The sequence below is a fragment of the Malus sylvestris genome, chromosome 8 (genome assembly GCF_916048215.2).
Source record: "Malus sylvestris chromosome 8, drMalSylv7.2, whole genome shotgun sequence".
NCBI classification, from domain to species: Eukaryota; Viridiplantae; Streptophyta; class Magnoliopsida; order Rosales; family Rosaceae; genus Malus; species Malus sylvestris.
In genome coordinates, this window is record NC_062267.1 from 1,973,662 (window position 1) to 1,993,645 (window position 19,984).

The 19,984-nt window shown below is 38.6% G+C and overlaps 3 protein-coding genes and 1 long non-coding RNA gene across 4 annotated transcripts; all 4 read right to left on the reverse strand.

Moving 5' to 3' along the window:
* Nucleotides 1-819: 819 nt before the first annotated feature.
* LOC126631638 (basic blue protein-like) lies at nt 820-1,574 on the reverse strand. The gene is made up of 2 exons (XM_050301762.1): nt 1,263-1,574; nt 820-1,131 (listed from the first exon to the last, which is right to left on the reverse strand). Exons 1-2 carry the CDS (start codon nt 1,444-1,446, stop codon nt 926-928), a joined length of 390 nt encoding a protein of 129 aa, XP_050157719.1. The 5' UTR covers nt 1,447-1,574; the 3' UTR covers nt 820-925.
* An 847-nt stretch (nt 1,575-2,421) lies between these two features.
* Nucleotides 2,422-4,272, reverse strand: LOC126631635 (peroxidase 9-like). Its single transcript, XM_050301758.1, has 4 exons — nt 3,874-4,272; nt 3,598-3,789; nt 3,295-3,460; nt 2,422-2,834 (listed from the first exon to the last, which is right to left on the reverse strand). The coding sequence occupies exons 1-4, from the start codon at nt 4,132-4,134 to the stop codon at nt 2,485-2,487; spliced, it is 969 nt and encodes a 322-aa protein (XP_050157715.1). The 5' UTR covers nt 4,135-4,272; the 3' UTR covers nt 2,422-2,484.
* An 11,055-nt stretch (nt 4,273-15,327) lies between these two features.
* On the reverse strand, nt 15,328-15,936 carry LOC126631640 (basic blue protein-like). The gene is made up of 2 exons (XM_050301764.1): nt 15,753-15,936; nt 15,328-15,603 (listed from the first exon to the last, which is right to left on the reverse strand). Exons 1-2 carry the CDS (start codon nt 15,934-15,936, stop codon nt 15,398-15,400), a joined length of 390 nt encoding a protein of 129 aa, XP_050157721.1. The 3' UTR covers nt 15,328-15,397.
* Nucleotides 15,937-16,906: 970 nt separating this feature from the next.
* Nucleotides 16,907-17,734, reverse strand: LOC126631642 (uncharacterized). The gene is made up of 2 exons (XR_007626424.1): nt 17,380-17,734; nt 16,907-17,266 (listed from the first exon to the last, which is right to left on the reverse strand). It is a non-coding gene; the product is annotated as an uncharacterized LOC126631642 (long non-coding RNA).
* Between the last annotated feature and the right edge of the window lie 2,250 nt (nt 17,735-19,984).

Below are 19,984 nucleotides of genomic sequence, written 5' to 3' on the forward strand. Positions count from 1 at the left end.
TCGTTCAAAAGATGCCAAGCAGGATGGAGACTTGGAAGGGTATAGATGAGGGTGACCTATGAAAATGCCATTAGCAGCTAATCAGACTAAAACTGGATATAGTTTCAACTTTGAACCGTATACCAGCGCAGCTTCAGTTTTGCAGAAGACGAACAAGATGACTAGATGACAACACAACTCCTCGAAATGGCATATAAGATTGATACGAATATTGGTCTCATATTTGTGATTTTAGGTAAGTGTGATTGATTCAATCACGATGATTAGGGTTCGACTGCTATATACAAAAAACCTACGTTTGGACAGTGTCTCCTGCCAGCTGCGATTTGCGAGGACATCGAACAACCCACATGGTAACTCGTGTGAACTCGAGAACTTAACAATAAGCTGGAGAAAGTGAAAGGCTGCATTGTAAGATGCTAGCAAGAAAAATAATGATGCAAAACAATTGGCCAAATGGATTATTGAAAAGGAATGGATTGTCAGAAGGCAAAAGGACGCAGTGGGAATATGCAAATTTGGTGATCGTGCTCCGATTTAAGTCCATAATACTTTTTTTGCGAAGGGAACGACACCACAATTCAAACTCACTATTTTGCTATGACATACCATGAATTTTGTCTATTCGAGGACATTTTAGCCTTCCAAATACAGATTTAAATGTGTAGTACGTGTAAAGCATATTGGAGTTTTAAAAATGTGCAATTTAAAAAATTCTCATGCATCTATGTGTGAGAACAAGAGGGTTACCCGAGGTTAGAGATAAGAGAAAAAAAACTCCAAAATCTAAAAACAATACAGCTCCAATTATTTCCTCATATTACAGGATCTCTTTTGTATGACATAATTAACAATGGAGCCTGATAAACATAATTCACAGTGGAGCCTGATAAACTGCATCATGTTTATAACTATATATATATAGTTACTCCACATGAACTGTAAGTTTCATTCCATTTTCACAGTAGGGAGACGGATAAGGTGCGAAGTAGATTGTGCCCTTCTCCAATACCGCATGATCGTTTCCTGAAGTGTACAGTTTTATCACGCCGGCATATAAGTCACACTTGTCGAACAAATATTTGTCCCGTACAGCAGCTACCATGAGAAGGGGATCTTTATATTCGAAAACTGTTTTCAAAATACAATATTGAATTAGTAAACAAACCAGCTGCTAATCAAATATAGTAATATTTGAGGAATCGGATGCATGAACACCAATTGAAAAGAAAACCAAAGTGTTAGTCAGTCATTTTAATTACCCAAAACATCTCCAGCCTTGAACTTCTTGTCCTCAGTCCACTGGGTTAAGTTAGCATCAGGGCTCCATCTTTTCTCATCCCCCACTATATATTCTTTTCCATCAACTTGTTCGCATCGGAGCAGCAAACAGCTGACAAAAAGGCCGATTCCAATCACCAAAATTTTGTTCATTCCAACTGCCATCTATGATCGATCCACAGACAAACTATATATATGTAACCTTGACCTTTCTCTATCAACTCCAAATACAAAACAACTTATATATACAATATTGAGCCTATTACGCATTCAATTCGTACGTTTTGATTTGCTTCTCCAAATGCCATATGATCGATATATATTTCCATAACTAATTATCACATTTATTGAATAATTATTGAAAATATATATTCCTTATTCTTCTATGCTTGTGTATTTCAACTCATAATCGGGTCAAATTCTGATGATGATTTTGTATCATTTTAGAGATATATCATTGAATGGGTGGATAATCAATTGAAAATTTTGTAATGATTTTATACCATTTTGAGTCAAATACTTGACTGTTGCCAATGTGGGAATTGGTTTCCCATGAGACACCGTGTGGTGCCATTCGTGAGAGGGCGTTTTGAAGAAGAGAGTCTCATCTATCGACAATTGTGGTGTTTCCTAGTAGTTCATTTAGTTTTTCATTTTTTAGTCTAAATTTTTTAGTTTTAAGACATGAATGTCGGTTTGGATTGCTTAGATGATATTGGTTTATATGAAGCATGTTACGTACATTATGTTGTGTACTTGGCGCAAAGTTTTTATTCTTTTTTTTTATATATACGTTGCACGGTGAGTTTTAAAATTTCATCAATGAAAAAGGTTTTTGCACGACAAGGTGTATTTTGACGCCCAAAATTTTGTTATGCAAGAGTTTATTTTTTACTACTGATCATTCCACTGTCAAGAGTGCAAACACGTAAAAAGTTGTCCTTTGAGAACGAACAAAGAAGCATACTTTGTTTTTCTTTTTTTTGTTAAACAAGAATATGTATGTTCCTGGGAAAGGCATCAACCATGATGAAAGAAAAGTACAAATGATTAAGATAAGTGTTTTACTTTGCGTTTATCTGGAACCTTTGCAGCATTAAAGCTAAAAGTTTAACCCCAGAAGAAATTTAAAAGGTCAAATTAAGAAAGTGGTCTCTTATTAGTTTAAGCATATACATAAACTTAATTTAGCTAGTTAATTACTTAATTAACGCGACGACAATTCTTTCGGACTTGTCCCTCGAACCCAGTAAGAGGACTAATGTTCCCCATCTTAACCATGGACTTAGCAAACTGCTGAAAGAATAAGCTCTCATTAGCAGCATAGGTTTTCACCAGCTCAGCTGCCTGCCTTCTGTTCCCAGTAAGAAGTACTTGGTCTGAAGGGAGAAGTCCATGTCCCCCAAGTATAAGCTTGAAGTAGCTGTTGTCGAACCTTGTAGGGGAAACAAAGTCCAAGGGAGCAGGTGTGTTATCGCCACCTCTTCTTGGGCAAACTGATTTCCGAGTCTGCCTGACGAACGAACACTTAGCGAACCCAATTGTATGCCCTCCTGCATTGATATTGTTCATAATTAACAAAAAAAGCCATAAATGTTCAACTTGAATTTGTGCCACGTTTAGGCTATCGTGGTTCGTGAAACATATTTTTACTCTACTAATAATAGTGTGACATCCTAACAAAAACTTAAAAAATTTCACTCCTTCATAATCTTTCACTTTGCCCCTCGACTTTCAGTTTGCTATCGAGCCTCTTTAGTTTTGAATATGTGTGCCTAATTGTCAAATTCATCAAATTTAACTTCTCCCACTGGAATAGACAAAAATAACCCTCATTTTGCTGGAAAATTTTAACCCATTTGACAACATGGGACAAATTGGCACGTTTCAAAATATTAGAAAGCTCAAAACTAACTTGAAAGTCGAGGGAAAATCAGAAAAACGTACCAAGTTTAAAGGATCCCTTGCAAATAATGTGATAACAAAGGAGAAAATTCAGTAATTATAGGGTACCTGAGAGGGCAACTAGGTCAGTTTCATCAAGACCCTGACGCTCGAAGGTGGTTATTAGGGCTGAGAGATCGGGTAGTGGTGCTGGAATGTCTCTGTTTGAGCTTTCAAAACTTGCAGTTTTGGAGTCCCTTCTTCTTAGTGGCAACACCCAATCAGGTCCACCGCTCTGTTCCATTGCACCACATACACCAACCAAGTTGATCACTTATTAGTAAATTAATCAAGTAATAGTTTGGGCTATGTTACATACGTTTGTTCTTCTATTTATAAACCGACATTTGAGGGTGTAATTAGTTTTCTTACTAGTACAGTGGATCCCCTAGCAGCAAGAGCAACAATGTCAGCACATGACACAGTCAGGGGACATGCTTCTTCTAGCTTGGCCTTCATCTCGTCGATTACTTCAAATCCTCTCAGAGAATTCACGTTTGGTTTTGCCCCCTTTTCGCTTATTATAGTCGTGCTGTTGTCTAGTAGCACCGAGGCGTCACAGCCCTGTCATCCAATCATATCATATATTTAGCCTTAGCCATGCATATTTTATTATACATTTCAAAGTAAGTTTTGATCAAAACGAACCTGAGCAAAGCAATCATGGAAGTGAAGCCTTATCAGAAAGGCTGCCACCCGGGGATTCTTCTCGATGGCCCGCTGTAATACGGAGATGACAATGTCGTTGACCTGAGGGCACGACGATTGATAGAATTGTGGGAAAAGATCGTGAGTCTGAGACCCACCCGACCCAAAGTTGAAACCATCCAGGTGAGCGGCGGAGAGCGTGGCTGAGACCACCAGTGTCACAACTACAAGACCTAAGAAAATTCCTCTGAAGACTGCCATTGATAATTCAAGTCCAAGGCTTTGAGTGTATGGTTTACTCTCAGTGCATGGTGACTAGTTAATTTATAGAGGTGAACTAATGTAAGAAATGGAACCACTCCCACCTACTGCTGCGGATAAAGAGCTGTTCACATTGTCGAACTTCTTGTATCTGGAGTCACCTGCTCCAAGGAAGAATATTTCTCTAACATTTTATTTTTCTCCACTTTTGGCAATAGAGTTTGCATCACTTTAATCAATCAAATGTAATATTGCCTTAAACAGATAAAATCCCATTTTAGGCATACGTACGAAGTTTCCTCACTGTTTCTTACGCTGGGCAAAATCCCAACGCGGTTTGAACATTGGGTTTAGGGTATAGATGAGGGTGACAATGAAAATGCCATTAGCAGCTAATCAGACTATAACTGGAAATAGTTTCAACTTTGCACCGTATACCACTGCAGCTTCAGTTTTGCAGAAGATGAACAACATGACTAGATGACAGCACAACTCCTCCAAATGGTTTCATATTTGTGTTTTCAGGTAAGTCTGATTGATTCAATCACTATTATTAGGGTTCGACTGCTATGTACATAAAACCTACGTTTGGACGGTGTCTTTTGCCAGCTGCGATTTGCATGTACATCGAACAAACCACACGGTGACTCGTGTGAACTCAAGAACTTAAAACAATAAGATAAAGAAAGTGAAAGGCTCCATTTTGAGATGCTACTAAGAAAACTAATTATGTAGAACAAATGGCCAAATAGATTGAAAAGGAAATGGACCATCAGACGGCAAAATGACGGAATGAGAATTTGCAATTTTGCTGTCCAAATTCTGATTTGGGCTATAATACTTTTTTACAAAAGGAACAATGTCACAATTCAAAATCATCATTTTGCTATGACATACGATGAATTTTGACCATCCAAAAACGTTTCCCTCCAAAATGCAATTTTAATTTTCATAATAAAATTTTAAATGTTTGTTTCCCAATAGAATTAATATCGTTTTAATTACTTGAGTCTTTTAAGTTGTTTTAACAATGGTAGAATATCTAAAAGAGGAAGCAAAAATGGAGCATGAAATCATTTGTCACGCCTTTCCAATTTCTAAATGTTTGTTTTCAAATAGAATGTTGTAGAATATTGTAATTAGTTTAACCAATGGATTAAGAAGATGATCAAAGCATCTTTTGACCTCTGTCCATCACTAGCCCTATTTTAAATGCCACTAACTCCTTGAAACGCGTCATCTGAGTTGGTTGAGTTCGCTTTTGCTTGTAGAATCGCACACCCCCCAATTAAAGCATTCCTAAAAAATCCCATTTCATTCCTTCGAAAATTCAAAAACCCACCAAACAAAGCGAGAGGCTTTGGATTCTTCCAGCAAATTTGATTGTGCCTTCTTTTTACGAACTCAAGCATATTGGAAAGAAAATTTATGCATTTTCAACATACTTTTCTGCTACATCAAGCAAGCCTTCAAATATAACATGTAGGCCAAGATTAAAATAAATCAAACTTCATATGATTACAAAGTAAAGAGAAAAATCTGAAATTCATCGTTGTCCAATCAAGCACACATAGTGAATAGAATTGTAATAGTACTTGGGTATGTATGTGAAATTGAATCTGAACAATCGTAAATGACTATATAACTACTAACCAAAATATGAGAATTTCTTTATCATCTCGTCATTGTTTTAAAATCATGGTTCTGCAACTTTGTATAAGAATTGAAATGCCCCTCTACCACTACTTAAGTTGCATACGATCGATTTGCCAAGGAATGAAAAAAACTAAAAAAAATTGTTCTTGGTTACAGCATTTGGTAAACTACAAGATCAAAATTGGTATTAATATGGAGTTTGATTTATTTTAAAAATTTTAATGTTTATTTTTTAAACTGTGGTTTCTACTCCTGCTTGACCGCTCCCTGATTTTAATTTTAATTTTAAATTTCTTTTTTCTTGAAAAAATTACCCCTTCATATTCTTTTGTATTCTTTGGGCTGGTTTTGGATTTAATTGTTTGACGGGCTTTTAAGTCCAAATATTTTGGTAAAGCTTTGTGGCTTTCTACTATTATAGATTAGAGATATATTATGTATGTAATATCATTTAGAATAAATTGGTATTGTTTAAAACATCACCTTTTGGTTTTTTGGGTTAAAAAGTGCCATCGTCTTTTTTGCACCCACAATTCAAGTTTTTTTAATTTTTTTTATAGAAAGTTTATTTGTCTTTTCTTAAATATATTGAACTAATAGAACATAAATTTTGGGTTAAAAAATGCCATCGTCTTTTTTGCACCCACAATTCAAGTTTTTTTAATTTTTTTTATAGAAAGTTTATTTGTCTTTTCTTAAATATATTGAACTAATAGAACATAAATTAACAAGATCTTAGGAGTTTGTTATATTTTGGATTTAATTTGAAAATTATTTATAATGACAATTTGTGTAATTTGAACTTAATTAGTAAATTAATTAAAATTGTAGAAATTAGTTTGATCAAATCTCTAAAAGTCTTAGACGTTTGGTTCAAGAAATCCAAAAACCAAGCATATAGATCAAAATGCCCCAAATTATTCGTGCATTGTATGGTAAACAAACTGAGTTTTATTTTTTCTTGGAAAATGGCCGGAGTGTAGAATTAACAAATTTTTATTGTTGAAATGATTGACATATTTATTAAATATTGGTGACGCTAGTGATCAATTATTGACTTCATATTTATAAAACTCAAAAAATTGACCACTTTAACATTAAACGTGTACAAATAGTAAAATACAAAATGCATCTAATAAGTGAAAATTGTGAACACAGAAAATTCCTGAAACGAAAGAGATAAGAACAACGTGCACAAACAAATATTTGTATTTTTGATGATTTTGGGTTACAATCTCTCTCAAATTTGATCCTCTGATTCAATCTCCGTGAGGTGTGTATTTGTGGATGTTTCGTTGATCCAAGGGCCGTTGAGGCTTGATCTTGGATGAACTGTTGGAAGTTTTCTTCAAGGCCATTGGGGCCTAATCTTGAAGGTTGAGGGAAGTTTCTTCAAGGGCCCTTTGGGCTTGATCTTAAAGGTTGATGGATGGACGAATCTTCAAGGCTGTTGGGCTTGATCTTGAAGAACTGTTGATGAACGGATCTTCAAGGGCTTTTGGGCTTAATCTTGAAGAACGGTTGGATGTGTGTGGATTTGTCGACGTTTGTTGATCCAAAAGGTCGTTGGGGCTTGATCTTGGATGAACGGATGATGAACGATGGTGCTTTCTTCAAGGGTCGTCGGGGCTTGATCTTGAATTGGTGGAAGTTCTTCAAGGGCCGTTGGGGCTTGATCTCGGAAGAACGATGAACGAATAACACTTTCTTCAAGGGCCGTCGGGGCTTGATCTTGAATTGGTGGAAGTTCTTCAAGGGCCGTTGGGGCTTGATCTTGGAAGAACGATGAACGAAGAACACTTTCTTCAAGGGCCATCGGGGCTTGATCTTGAATTGGTGGATGATTGTTGATCCAAAGGGTCGTTGGGGCTTGATCTTGGAAGAACGATGAACGAAGAACGAAGAACGAAGAACGAAGAACACTTTCTTCAAGGGCCGTCGGGGCTTGATCTTGAAAGAACGATGAACGAAGAACACTTTCTTTAAGAGTCGTCGGGGCTTGATCTTGAATTGGTGGATGATTGTTGATCCAAAGGGCCGTTTGGGCTTGATCTTAGGATGAACGATGAATGAAGAACGAATAGAGCTTTCTTGATTCTTCAGGAACCTGGATGCTTGAAAGCTTCGGAGTTTCAGAGCTTCAGAGCTTCAAGAATTTTGCCTAATGATTTTGGTTCCTCCCAAATGAATGAAATTGGCTTCTATTTATAGAAATTTCCAATGCCTAATTTTGAATATAATATCCCAGATGAAATAAGTCGTTTCTGCCAGGTGTTGACACGTGTCCTATTTGATGACTTTTCCAACTCATTTCCATTTTCGTTGAGTCACACGCTACGTGTAAAATTTATGTAATACATGAGCGTTGACACTTTGATTTATCGGTCAATATTTATTTACCAAAATTTCGATGTCTACAAATGCCCCCACTTCAAGGCACGTCGTATACATGTGTTTGTCACGTGTAGGAGATGCGTTTTGAAGTCCCTTACTGTAGATGTCGATCCAAGGGCCGTCGAGGCTTGATCTTGAATTGGGCTGGAGATTTCTTCAAGGGTCGTTGAGGCTTGATCTTGAATTGGGCTTGAGACTTCTTCAAGGGCCGTTGAGGCTTGTTCTTGAACTTTTGTTTGAAATTTCTTCAAGGGCCGTCGAGACTTGATCTTGAAGGTTGAAATTGGGCCACAAGGAGCTTCATGTGGTAGATGATCTTTGGCTTTGGTAGTGGATGAATCGACACGTATTTTGTTGCGCTTGTTGACTTTCCACATCTTTTGATCTTGAACTGGGTTGGAGGATTTTCTGGATTCCTCCAATTGTTGATTTTCCACAGCTTATTCTTGAACTAGGTTTTGATTCAATGGTGGTAGACACTTAATCTTGAATCGGACTTGTGATTTCCTCAAGGGCCGTCGAGACTTTATTTTGAATTTGGCTGAAAGCTTCTTCAAGGGCCGTTGAGGCTTGATTCTTGAAGGTTGACTCGCACATATGGCAAGCAGGCACGAGGTGAAGGTGACGACTTGTTGTTTTGTTCAATCTTTCTAATTCACACCTGAGCAGTTTAGTCAACGGTATGATCTTCAAGATTGATGAGCTCTTCTTCCAGTTTGTGACTTGATCTTTAAGGATTTGATTCAAGGGTGGTGAATCGGCACGTGCAGCCCACAACGCCTAGCAAGTCGACCCAAGAATTTGAGGGTCAAAACGAGTCCACCGTCCAAAGTGATTGCACCCTGATGATATGAGATACTTTTGATTTTAACGAAGTAGCGGATGAATCAGCACGTGCTTGGTTGCACTTGTCTCCACATGCTTCAAGGTATCATTTTCATTTCCTTTATCTGTTCATCAGGCAGATGTGGCATCTTCTCGAGTTCCTCATCTCATACTCCTTCTGCTGAGTTGACTGTGCAGGCTGCATTCTTCTCTGCTTGTTTCTTCTGCACGTTGTCTCCACGTGCTACAAGGTATCATTTTCACTTGCCTTATATGTTCTTCAGGCATATGTGGCAGTTTCTTTGGAAGTACAGCAGCAATGGGAGACGAGTACTCAATAGCAGTGCTAGGTAGGCAATCAGGGAAGGGCTCCAAGCAGTCGGTTCCTTACCCGAGTTTGAGTGGAGGTTCCGGCATATTGTTTTCTTTATCCTTGTCTTTGTAGGTAAGAACAAGGACAAAGGAAAGGACAGGGAGAATGCATGATATGAGATACTCTTGCTTTCTACCCTGGTGATATGAGATACTTTTGCTTTGGAGTCATTGGCTTGCAGAGGTACCCCAAGGAATAAGGAACACTGAATGACTCGAGAGGCTTCGTTGGGAAAACATTTTTTTTTTTTTGTGAACAAGAAAGGCTCTGTATGTCTGCCTTGCTATGGGAGGTGAAGGTGGACAGTTATAGGAAGTTCTTTAATACATGTAGAAGTACTATTCTTTCACTCGTGTCGGCAACTATTGAGTGATTGATCAGTGTGGCTTCCCGTGCTTTCTTCTTTATCAGAAATCTTCGACAAATTGTCCGTAATTTTCGTCAAGCTGAGTGTGCATGTGATAGGTGTTGACGAGGCTGAAAAAGACTGGCGCCTCTTCGATATCTGGGATCGGCGCTTCGAAAAATTGCCCGTGATTTCCGCAAAGCTGAGTTTGCGCGTGAAGGGTGCTGACAAGGCTGAAAAAGACTGGCGCCTCTTCGATATCTGGGATTGGCGCTTTAACAAATTGCCCGTGATTTCCGCAAAGCTGAGTTTGCGCGTGACGGGTGCTGACGAGGCTGAAAAAGACTGGCGCCTCTTCGATATCTGGGATTGGCGCTTTAACAAATTACCCGTGATTTCCGCAAAGCTGAGTTTGCGTGTGACGGGTGCTAACGCGTCTAGAAAAGCAAGATGCTTCTCCGATTTCTGAGCTTGCCTCTTCGATTTTTGAATCGGCATTTTTGAACTCTGAGCTCACCTCTTCGATCTCTAAAATCCCGTCGATTGCCGATTTTTTTTTATAGAGGCACGCAGTTCGTTTCAAAGCACACTTGAATTTTCGCTTATAGAAACTCCCTTCTTGCACTTCTAAGGTCTTGATTTGTCCGGCCTCTTCTTTCTTCAACACTTTTGAAAATGTCTGGACCCTCCGACCGTCGTTTTGATTTGAACCTTGATGAAGAGGTAGTCCCGTCTTCTCCAGATAACATATGGCGCCCATCCTTCATATCCCCTACTAGTCCTCTTACCGTTGGGGATTCGGTGATGAAGAATGATATGACCGCTGCGGTGGTGGCCTGGAACCTTGTCACTCCCAAAGATAACAGACTACTTTCCAGGCGGTATGATGAGTTGGCTGTTAAGGAGTCTCTGGCTCTTAGTGTGCAGTGTGCGGGTTCTGTGTCCAACATGGCCCAACGCCTATTTGCTCGAACCCGTCAAGTTGAATCGTTGGCGGCTGAAGTGATGAGTCTCAAACAGGAGATTAGAGGGCTCAAGTATGAGAATAAACAGTTGCACAAGCTCGCACACAACTATGCCACAAACATGAAGAGGAAAATTGACCAGATGCAGGAATCTGATGGTCAGATTTTACTTGATCATCAGCGGTTTGTGGGTTTGTTCCAGCAGCATTTGCCTTCGTCTTCTGGGGCTCTGCCGACTGTTGAGGCTTCAAACAGTCAACCTCCGGCGCCTCCTCTTCCTGGAGCTCCGTCGAGTTGTGAGGCGCCACCTGATCGTCCTTGAAGATCCCCTCTTGTAAATTTGATTTGATTTGATTTTTTTTTAAGGTATGTATAATGCAAATTTATGTAAAATTTCCAGAAAAATAAATAAAATGGACTTTATTTCTCTCAATGCAATTTTTTTTTTTTTGCTATATATATATTATGTACACACACACACACACACACACATATATATATATATATATTATTTCTTTTTCTTTTGGCGCTGTACAACCATCCCTTTTTTTTTTCTCTTTTTCTTTTGTCACATGGTGCCAGACGCACCAAAGATCATTTTTTTTCTTTTTTTTTATTTTATTATTATTATATATATATATTTTTTGCCTTTAATTATGGTGTCAGATGCACCCCTCCCTTTTTTTATATGGTGCCAGACGCACCATGCATTTTTATTATTTTATTTTATTTTTTTCTTTAATCATGGTGCAGTGTTCCACCATATATTTTTTTATTATTATTTTTTTTTGTATAAATTTGGATGACGGGATGGGGAATTTGCAAGTAGCAGAGCAAGGAGGACGGAGAAGATGGTGCTTCGAGCTTCACGACCGGCTAGTCGTTTGACGGCGGTCGTTGAAGTCATTGGCAGCTGCGAGGCAAGAGACGGAGTAGGTGAAGGTGACCTTGATGTCGGATCCAGCTAGAACCCAGAGCATAGCCACTGAGCCCAACCACTGAGCACAGCCGCTGCACACCCGTTGTATTGCCACCGAGCACCGCCACTGCCCATCCATTGCACTGCCAATCGTTGCTTTGCCCCCTTTCCGATTGGCGGATTTGTGGAGGAGGCGTATGCTTCTTGTGCAATTTCTTAGGAGTGACTTGAGTCCATCCTTCAACTTTGCTTGTCTTGGAGGATGCCCCCAACGGTCGAGGTGAAAACTTTGAGTCGAAAGAGCAAGAAGTGAAGGTGGTATAGTTTGACTCCACCACATCGTCAAGATCTAGCTCGATGATTCCTTTCTGAGCCAGCTTCATGATGAGATCTTTCAGCACGAAGCACTTTTCTGTCGGATGACTGATGAAGCGGTGGAATTTACAGCACCTTGGACTGTCGGTGCGATTCATCTCTTCTGGCCGTCTGCACTCAGGCAAGCCGATCACCTTCTTTTCCAGCAAGTCTTCTAACATGGCAGCCACATCAGAGTCGGGGAATGGATAAATCTTCTCCTCAAGCTCCTTCAAAGTGTGTCTACGCATCTCTTGATCACGAAAAGCTTCGGTTTGAATCGCCTTGCCTCGTGTGGAGATTTTGACGGGAGCTGTGTTGACCGTCATCGCTTCCTTGGTGGGTTTCCATGCAGCCTTTTCCACCTTTGTCCCAAGAACTTTGTCGTTCTTGTAGTCGGCGATCGGTTTTTTCTTCCTATGATGGGCGATGCTCAACTCCATGTCATGGGCGCGAGTGGCCAATTCCTCGAAGGTCCGTGGTTTAATGCCTTGAAGGATGTATTGCATGCCTTGGATGCACATCTCGATTGAAGAGGTTTCCGAGAGCCTGTTTTTACAGTCGAGGCTTAGAGTGCGCCATCTGTTGATGTAGTCAATGACTGGCTCGTCCTTCCACTGCTTTGTACTCGTTAGCTCTAGCATGCTCACAGTGCGGCGGGTGCTGTAGAAGCGGTTGAGGAATTCCCGCTCTAATTGCTCCCAGCTGTTGATGGACTCAGGCTCTAGGTCTGTGTACCACTCAAAGGCATTTCCTTTCAGCGAGCGCACAAACTGCTTGGCGAGGTAATCCCCTTCGGTTCCTGCGTTGTTGCAAGTTTCAACGAAGTGGGCAATGTGCTGTTTCGGGTTTCCCTTTCCATCAAATTGCATGAACTTTGGTGGTTGATAACCCCTCGACATCCTTAAGGCGTCGATCTTCTTTGAATACGGCTTTGAGTACAACCCGGAGGTATATGAGCTTCATTCGTACTGTGCCTTGATGGTGTTGGTGATCATCTCTTGCAGCTGCTGGATAGAAAGAGATCCCATGAATGCCGTTGCTTGGTCTGGCTTCGGCTTCACATCATTTTTCTCCACCTGAGGCTCATCTTCTTCGTCATCTCTTCTCTTTAGTGGATCATTCTCTGGGTCGGGGTTCTCGTCGTCCTGTGGCTCTAGTCGGTTGACGAGTGCAGCGATTTGCAAGTCTTTTTCTTCAACAATCCGTGTTAGCCTTGCGATCGCTTCATTCATTTGAGCCAGTTGTTCTTCAACGGAAGTAACGCCGATAGTCATGACTTCTGCGACCAATAGACGTGACTTTCCTTTAGACATCCAGGATGCTGATGAAGAACGTCGTTGGCTGCTTTGGGATGTCATCTTGTGTGCCCCAACATCATGCTTCGGTGCCCCCAGCGAGGTCAGGTTGATGACACACTCACACCTTGGATGCTCCCCTTGCTCTTTTAGCGGTACCAATTTTGAAGTGGCATGTTGAGGAGCGGTTGTGGCGCCAATGGATTGTCCGTTTGCAGCAGAAGTGCTTAGGATCCTTCCCTCAGTGGTTGCAAGAACGGCTTGTCCCTTGCTTGATGCCATTGACTTTGAGGTGTGCTTGGATTCCTTGAACGGAGAAAGAGATGAGAGGTAGAGATTATCCCACCGGGCGTGCCAATTTGTGAACACGGAAAATTCCTGAAACGAAAGAGACAAGAACAACGTGCACAAACAAATATTTGTATTTTTGATGATTTTGGGTTACAATCTCTCTCAAATTTGATCCTCTGATTCGATCTCCGTGAGGTGTGTATTTGTGGATGTTTTGTTGATCCAAGGGCCGTTGAGGCTTGATCTTGGATGAACTGTTAGAAGTTTTCTTCAAGGCCGTTGGGGCCTAATCTTGAAGGTTGAGGGAAGTTTCTTCAATGGCCCTTTGGGCTTGATCTTAAAGGTTGATGGATGGACGAATCTTCAAGGCTGTTGGGCTTGATCTTGAAGAACTGTTGATGAACGGATCTTCAAGGGCTTTTGGGCTTAATCTTGAAGAACGGTTGGATGTGTGTGGATTTGTCGACGTTTGTTGATCCAAAGGGCCGTTGGGGCTTGATCTTGGATGAACGGATGATGAACGATGGTGCTTTCTTCAAGGGCCGCTGGGGCTTGATCTTGATTTGGTGGAAGTTCTTCAAGGGCCGTTGGGGCTTGATCTCGGAAGAACGATGAACGAAGAACACTTTCTTCAAGGGCCGTCGGGGCTTGATCTTGAATTGGTGGAAGTTCTTCAAGGGTCGTTGGGGCTTGATCTTGGAAGAACGATGAACGAAGAACACTTTCTTCAAGGGCCGTCGGGGCTTGATCTTGAATTGGTGGATGATTGTTGATCCAAATGGTCGTTGGGGCTTGATCTTGGAAGAACGATGAACGAAGAACGAAGAACGAAGAACACTTTCTTCAAGGGCCGTCGGGGCTTGATCTTGAATTGGTGGATGATTGTTGATCCAAAGGGCCGTTTGGGCTTGATCTTAGGATGAACGATGAACGAAGAACGAAGATAGCTTTCTTGATTCTTCGAGAACCTGGATGCTTGAGAGCTTCGGAGTTTCAGAGCTTCAGAGCTTCAAGAATTTTGCCTAATGATTTTGGTTCCTCCCAAATGAATGAAATTGGCTTCTATTTATAGAAATTTCCAAGGCCTAATTTTGAATATAATATCCCAGATGAAATAAGTCGTTTCTGCCAGGTGTTGACACGTGTCCTATTTGATGACTTTTCCAACTCATTTCCATTTTCGTTGAGTCACACGCTACGTGTAAAATTTATGTAATACATTAGCGTTGACACTTTGATTTATCGGTCAACATTTATTTACCAAAATTTCGATGTCTACAAAAATACCTACGTGTATTATTTAAAATATTTGCTTAAAATGTCTCCACAAAAAAGGGCCTTTTAAATTTTTTATAATTATTATTTAAATCATTTTTTTAAATATGTCAAAAACATGTATAAAATACGTAAATTTTATATTAATTATTAAAAATGTATCAAAATAACATGTATTAAATTTGTATAGTACATATGTGTATTATACATATAAGTATATTGGAGTTTTAAAAAACGTGCACTTTAATGAATTCCCATGCATTTATGTGTGAGAGCAAGGGGGTTACCGGAGGTTAGAGAGAAGAGAAAAAAAATAAAGAGCTATTTTAGTGAGATTATAGACACTAAAGTAAGAATTAATTATCTTTATACTTTTATTATTTAAGATAATGTAAGAAACTATTGTCGTTACCCTGAAGAAAAAAAAATTTCATTGCATGAACAAGGACAAAAAACAATACGGTTCCAATTATTTCTTCATATTAAAACATCTCTCTTGTATGACATAATTAACAATGGAGCCTGCCTAATAATTAAACTGCATCATGTTTGTAACTATATATATAGTTACTCCACATGAACTGTAAGTTTCATTCCATTTTCACAGTAAGGAGACTGATAAGGTGCGAAGTAGATTGTGCCCTTCTTCAATACCACATGATCGTTTCCTGAAGTATATAGGTTCATCGCGCCCAGATATAAGTTGCACTTCTCGAACAAATAATTGTCCAGTACCGCAGCCACAATGAGATCGGGATCTTTATATTTGAAAACTGTTTTCAAAATATATTGAATTAGTATACAAATCATCTAATAAAAAAATAGTAATATGCGCACGCACAATAGGTATAAACTTGGGGAATCGGATGCATGAACACAAATTGAAAAGCAAATTAAAGTGTCAGTCAGTCCTTTTAATTACCCAAAACATCTCCAGCCTTGAACTTCTTGCCCTCAGTCCACTGGGTTAAGTTAGCATCAGGGCTCCATCTTTTGTCATCCCCCACTATATATTCTCTTCCATCAACTTCTTCGCATTGGAGCAGCAAACAGCTGAAAAAAAGGCCGATTCCAATCACAAAAACTTTTTTCGTTCCAGATGCCATCGATCTTTGATCGATCCACAAACGAACTATATATGTAACCTTACCTTTTACTATCAACTGCAAATGCAAAACCACATTACAAATTCATTTAGATATATATACAACATTGAGCCTATTACGCATTCAATTCGTACGTTTTGATTTGCTTCTCTAAATGCCATATGATATTTCCATAACTAATTATCACATTTATTAGTCCAAAAAATGTGATATTTTTTTTTGTCCAAAAAAAAATTATCACATTTACTGAATAAATTATTATTGAAAATATTCCTTATTCTTCTATGCTTGTGTATTTCAACTCATCGTCATCGTCAGGGTCAATTTTTGAAATCACATTAATTCCTGATGATTTTATTCCATTTAGAGATATCATTGAATGGGTGGATGATCCATTGAAAATTTTGTAATGATTTTATACCATTTTGACGTCGAATACTTGATCATTGCCAATGCGGGAATTGGTTTCCTGTGAGGTGAGACACCGTGTGGAGCCACTCGTGAGGGGGCGTTTTGGATAATAGAGTCTCACATATCAGCAATTGTGTTTCCTTGTAGCTCATTTAGTATTTCAATTTTTAGTCTAAAGTTTTTGGTTTTAAGACATGAATGTCAGTTGGGATTGCTTGGATGATATTGGTTTATACGAAGCATGTTACATTATGTTGTGTGTATTTTCTGCTATACTATCACTGAGTGTGTTGATCATGGAAACGATCTTGTGATGCTAAAACTTAAGAAAATTTTGTTTTGGCTTCATTTCGAGATTTGATATTGTATTCCCTCCTGCTTTGATATTGTTTACGATAAAAAAAAACCCCTAAATGTTCAACTTGAATTTGTGCCGTGTTTAAAATTCAGTATGAACAACTTGTATTCATTCAATTACAGGTATCAATATCCACCCCACCCCAAACAAAAACACAAGATAAAAACTTATTGTATGAAAAATTTTGTTTACTCCAAGTCGAATGCCAACAGAAACCGTAACATAAATGAAATGTGTACTCTTAATTCCAAATTAGCAAAACTCCAACGAAACCATATTAACATGTTTTTCGTATCGCTATACATTTTTGAGCAGCAAGCAGAGCATAAAGCACAAGTGAGTATATCTTTGCAGTGTAATGTTCGAACAAGAAATGATTGGAAATTGAAGTAATATAGAGAAAGATGACAACTCCACTCCCCGGTCCAGCATTTTGTTCTCCAATCTGTAAACCACCCCGTCATCGTCCTCCAGTTTCTGGCTCGTTATCCAAAAAGTTCTCCGCCCCCACTCGTCTCAGCAAGAACGCCAGCTCCATCAGCAACAATGGGATCCTGTTCCCTTTTTTTTTAACAGTTCAAAAAAGAGGGAAGATAAAATAAAATAAAATAAATAGGCGTTTTCCATTTTTTCCCTTTGCTTTCCCATTTTCCGAGAAAATTATAGATGTTTACCGGAAAGGGGGAGCTCGTGAGAGACGAAGAGAACCAGCTTTGACTTCATGATATCCAGAGGGTTTGGTCCGCCGCTCCCGGCTGCTCGACCAGCCGCGGAGTGGACTACGTCAGGTGTACTGTCACTTCCATCACCGAAACGAATGCCACTGTTCGTGCTGCATCATTAATCGAACGCAGCTCTTATGAAGAAAACTATGGCGGTGGAGAGAGAAGAGTGCCAGAACCAGCAAGGACCATTTCTTCTTCTGCATTCCCATCCATGGATTCACTGGCTTCCCCATCAATCTCTTCACTCACCCTTTTTACCATTTCATGAACAACAATGGCGAAGAAGAAAGGGGAAATTTCGAAAAAATAACCACAATTTGGATTCCATATAGAATTTATATAACCGTCATTTTAAATTAAAATAATTATAACTAAAAGTTAATATAAGAATACTATTATAGCCTTAATTACTAAAACTTTCCCATAACTAATCTAAAAACTTGGAAATGAACGACACATAAAGTGCGAATTCTTTCTCTTCATATAATCCAACCAAATAGATTTGAGCTAAATTGTGAATATGTAACATAAAATCAAGCATTCAATTCTCGCAATTGAATTTGAAATCCAAATTCTTTGATTGGATTTTAGTTAAAGATTGAAAAGCTGAAATCCAAAAGCTAAAAGTTAAAAGCCAGAAACCAAATAGCAATCTTTTTACAAGCTGAAATGAGGTGGTGTACCATGGCTTGCCCGGCCAATGGGAACAACGGTTTCAGAGTAATGATGAAAGAGGTCGAAATCTACTCTCTGTTTAGAAAATCAAACACAACAAAAATCAGAAAAATTAAAGAAAAAAATTGAAGTGGAAACCCTATATGTTGTGTTGGTCTGGAGATCTTAGCTCCTTATAGAGGAGCTAAAAGTTTGAAGCTTTGCAGGAGGAGGAGACAACCTCGTAGGTATATTAGTACTTTTACATTAATTTTTGGATATAATTTTCATAAACTTAAAATGTGGCTATAATTCTATGTGGGTTCAAATTTTGGTTAGTTTCTTAAATTTCCCTTGTCTTTGTTTCCTCTCTTCTTAAGTGTGATTCTCTTGTTCACACCAGATGCTCGATGAAATGTCTCAGTTGACAAGCCTTGGCAGTCTTCAATAATACTCACATTTTTCTATAGCCACCATTGACAAGCCTCTACATATCATAATAGTTGTTGATATATGTTGGCATAAGCCTTCACCAAATATGGGCAGGATCAACATGTTTCTACCAAGTGCTCAACGAAATGTTCCAATGAGGTTTTTTTTGTTTGAAATCATGATCTTATTATTTGAAAATTCTAACTCCGCCACTGCATATATATGTGTATATATATATATATATGTGGATAGGATCAAGGGACACGTATTTTGACAAATACTTTTACACTCCATTTAAACCCTTAGATCAAACCCATTTTAACGGTTAGAATTGCATTGGTCTATTAACTATTGAAATAAGAAAGGAAATTATACAAATATACTTCTGCAATAATGATAATTATTATGATAATATTTTGATTTCTCTCTCTTCTCATCTCTTCAAATTCGAAAATAAAAACGGTTTATTCCTACCTAGTCATTCTGATGGTGTGGAGAAGAAGGAAGAAATAGGAAGAAAGTCCAAATGACATGGGATTCAACTTGTATGATTCATGGAGTTCTTGTAGTCACATATCTTATTTTCTTTTCTAATCTTTAGACATTTGAGGATAAATAAAAGATCAAATTTTGGATTACAAACACCAAAAATAATTTTTTATTTTAAAATGTGTTTTGGAATTGGGGTGAAAAGGAGGAATTACAGGCACCACCACCCAAACAACACCAAAATGCTCCAAATCAAACTAATGACCTTCACCTCTATTTAGATCAACAATGCTCATACTTTGTTTTTTTCGAAGGAAGCCGCCGCTTGCAAACCAGTTGGTCAAAGTAAATTCTATATACTTTACTTCTGAATGTATAAGATTTAATGACGTTAAATCTTTTAAGATATACAAAGGAGAGAGAAACACTAATAATAATTTTTCACAATTAATGAAATTAATTCCTTTCATACTACAAATTGAACTAGTAAATAAACCAATACAATCTTAACCATTAAAATAGCTTTAATTGAAAGGCTCAAAAGAAGTGTAAAAAAATTTGTAAAAAAATTTGTCTCTTCATCCTATCTCATATATATATATATATATATCTATATATAAGGCCTCTAAATAATCATACTTGACCTTTTGGGTTTGAAAAACCGAAAATAGGTGCGGACACTGGTGTTGATGGAATTAAGTGAGAAACAAACAGTGTATCTTTTGGTCCCAAAATCCACTCAAACGATAGCAATCCTATCAACTACAAGAGCGATGATACCCCGGCAACAACATTCGACTAAACTCAGCTTCCACGTGTACGGTTGACAGTGCAACACGTAATAATATACTTGTATCCATTAGCCATGGCCCACATCTCCATTTCATGAGAAATGCTGAGTAGAGTCGGGAGACTCTTAAAATAAAACTTTTTATAAACTTATGTCATTTCTTGTTTTTGACATAATTGACAGTTAAAT

Bases quoted from the DNA above. Each gene is read 5' to 3' on its own strand.
- LOC126631640 (XM_050301764.1), bottom strand. From the start codon at position 15,936: ATGGCATCTGGAACGAAAAAAGTTTTTGTGATTGGAATCGGCCTTTTT. The intron at 15,604-15,752 runs GTAATTAAAAGG...TTTTGAAAACAG, and splicing joins CAAGGCTGGAGATGTTTTGG to TTTTCAAATATAAAGATCCC.
- LOC126631635 (XM_050301758.1), bottom strand. From the start codon at position 4,134: ATGGCAGTCTTCAGAGGAATTTTCTTAGGTCTTGTAGTTGTGACACTG. The intron at 3,790-3,873 runs GTTCGTTTTGAT...ATTGGATGACAG, and splicing joins TCCATGATTGCTTTGCTCAG to GGCTGTGACGCCTCGGTGCT. The intron at 2,835-3,294 runs GTACCCTATAAT...ATATCAATGCAG, and splicing joins TGACCTAGTTGCCCTCTCAG to GAGGGCATACAATTGGGTTC.
- LOC126631638 (XM_050301762.1), bottom strand. From the start codon at position 1,446: ATGGCAGTTGGAATGAACAAAATTTTGGTGATTGGAATCGGCCTTTTT. The intron at 1,132-1,262 runs GTAATTAAAATG...TTTTGAAAACAG, and splicing joins CAAGGCTGGAGATGTTTTGG to TTTTCGAATATAAAGATCCC.